Source organism: Calonectris borealis, chromosome 1 (genome assembly GCF_964195595.1).
Source record: "Calonectris borealis chromosome 1, bCalBor7.hap1.2, whole genome shotgun sequence".
NCBI classification, from domain to species: domain Eukaryota; kingdom Metazoa; phylum Chordata; class Aves; order Procellariiformes; family Procellariidae; genus Calonectris; species Calonectris borealis.
Genome location: NC_134312.1, coordinates 93,017,582 through 93,020,026, shown reverse-complemented (window position 1 = coordinate 93,020,026; position 2,445 = coordinate 93,017,582). Strand labels below are relative to the sequence as shown.

The 2,445-nt window shown below is 45.8% G+C and overlaps 1 protein-coding gene across 1 annotated transcript; it reads left to right on the top strand.

Annotated features, from left to right (window-relative positions):
* The first annotated feature begins 220 nt into the window (after positions 1–220).
* Positions 221–1,667, top strand: LOC142091574 (apovitellenin-1). Its single transcript, XM_075171029.1, has 3 exons — positions 221–335; positions 732–891; positions 1,568–1,667. The coding sequence occupies exons 1-3, from the start codon at positions 275–277 to the stop codon at positions 1,665–1,667; spliced, it is 321 nt and encodes a 106-aa protein (XP_075027130.1). The 5' UTR covers positions 221–274.
* Positions 1,668–2,445: the final 778 nt, after the last annotated feature.

Here is a 2,445-nt window from a genome sequence, read left to right as displayed (position 1 = left end):
GAGCAATCTACCAAAAAAAATCAAAATCCCACATTATGAATTTTTCAGTTGTACTTATATGTGGAGGAAGCCTATTCTGACCTCTTAGTGGTTTGCTCGTGTGCTGAAACAAGGAATTTTAGCTCTCGTATAAAAGAGGTATTGTTTGTTGCAGGTTTGTTGCAAAAATCTGGTGTTTAGCTGACATGTTTTATTTCTCTGAAAAAAACCAAAACATTGTATGCTGATGCCAGCAGGTCTCTTGGTGTAGAGAGTGGAACTGGTACTGCAAACCATGCTGCAATCCAGGGCATTGGTGATAGCTCTGATTCTGCTTCTTAGCACCACTCTCCCTGGTAAGTCTGAAAAGCTTTTCTGTCTGCCTGAGACAAGGCTGAGCTCCACAGGTTCTCACTTGCCTTAGGGAAGTCTAACCCATCCATAAAGTAGGACTGACACCCAATAACACAGTTCAAGACCATGAATATATAGTACTTGGAAGTGTGAAACAAGTCAGTAGGGGCCTGGCATGAAAACTGTCTGTACCTGATGCAAATACTCTGCCATGTAAGGCCTATGACCTAGATGCCCAAAAAATGAGTGATGAGGTGCTGCTGGATGCTGCTAGAGCGAATTCTGGGGGAGGCTTTGAATCTCAGAATATCAAGTCTCTTCCCACTGTGCCTGGGGGAAGATATGAGAGACACAAGTGACTGAAGAAGCCTTATGGTTTTTTGCCTCCTCTTTCTCAGAAGTGCACTCAAAGACCATCTTTGAGAAAGACCGTCGTGACTGGTTGGTCATCCCCGATGCAATTGCAGCTTACATCTATGAAACTGTGAACAAGATGTCCCCTAAAGTCGGTCAGTTCTTGGTGGATGCTGCCCAGACTCCAGTAGTTGTTGTGACTAGGTATGGAAAGATCCTCTGTGCTAATGCTGCAATAGCCATGAGTGAAAAGGGAGAGGGAGGAGTGGGAGAAAGAACAGATTAATCAAGTATCTATATGGGGAGACCCAATGGGAAATGAATCAGCAACCAAAGCCTGATGTGACTCCAACGGGAGCGGGGTGCTGGAAGGTGGGGTGGGACGATATGGTTTCACATGAAAGTGCAAGCTCTTCCCAGGGATGGACATTGAACACGACAATGCTCGTGGGGATAGCAGGTACTGGTCTTTATACATGTGTAGTGAGGGAGGGGGCCACTGGCTGGTGGGGGATCAGCCCCCCTGGAAGGGTGCTGCAGTGCTGTCTGTGAGCGGCTGAGCACTGAAGATGCCAGGAAACACTGCTGTCACTCGACGCAAATCACAGAATTGGCTCTAGCTGTGAATACATATTCCTCAAAGAAGGGGAACGAGTTTCCTCCCAAAAGGAAAAGCATGATGACCCTAGAGATACAGTTTCACGTAACTCATGGCAAACACATACTGCCTATTCCTGTCTTCTGAGGAAAGCCCCTCTAAGACTGCTGAGGAGCTTTGCACTCTCAGTGACAGGCACAGTGACAGTGCGGTAACTACAGCAGATGGAGATTACCCTCACGTATTTGTGTATCTTACCACATACACTGTCATCTCCTGCAGGAACTTCCTCATCAGAGAAACAACTAAACTCAGTATACTGGCTGAACAGCTGATGGAAAAAATAAAGAACCTGTGGTACACAAGAGTCCTAGGCTACTAGCCATATGAAGACAAGTCAGTGTTTGGTGATGTGTGTTGGTAACACCCTGCAGTGTCCTCTTTCCCCCTGCCCCTACTACGGACCAAGATCAGTCAATAAGACAGAATCGATACTCCTTTTAATGCCACTAGAGGGAACCCAGCCTTAAAGACCAAAGGATGGAAGGCATCTGCTGAAGTCTCCCCCGAAAAAAAACCCGCGGCTGGGCATGGGGAAGGCAATGAGATTGTAGAGCTCTTCTGTAGCCAAATCCTGAAAATTAATTCCTCCTGAATGGCTTGGCCATTGCCCCTCTAATAAAAAAATGTTGGTTGTCACACTTCCTTAAGTTTCCTGTTTGTATTGACTGTTACAAAATCACATCCACCTTGGCATCCCATTCTGCTGAGAACATAGCTGTGATTCACAAGAAGTTGTTGCAGGCAATGCTAACAAACCCTGACCATTCAGGCACTTTTAACTATGCTCAGGTTCTTCTAGAGTGGAAAGGGCACTACCTGAGCATCTTTCAGGGTAGCCGCAACATGGCAACCATAATCTCACATCAGGAAAGCCCATGAAATTTAAGTCCTACTGATTGTGCTCCTTGGTTAGGTAAGAAGCAAGTGGGTGCACCTGTATCAAGTGTCTGAAGATTTCAGCTCATTTGGGAAAACAAGTGCCAGTAAACTGAACTGTCCATCAATCTAAGCATGACTTTGAAAGTATGTTTCATCAGCCAACCAGTGAGGCTACTGAATAGCCTTTCCAAAGGAGAAACGAGGGAAAATTTCTCACT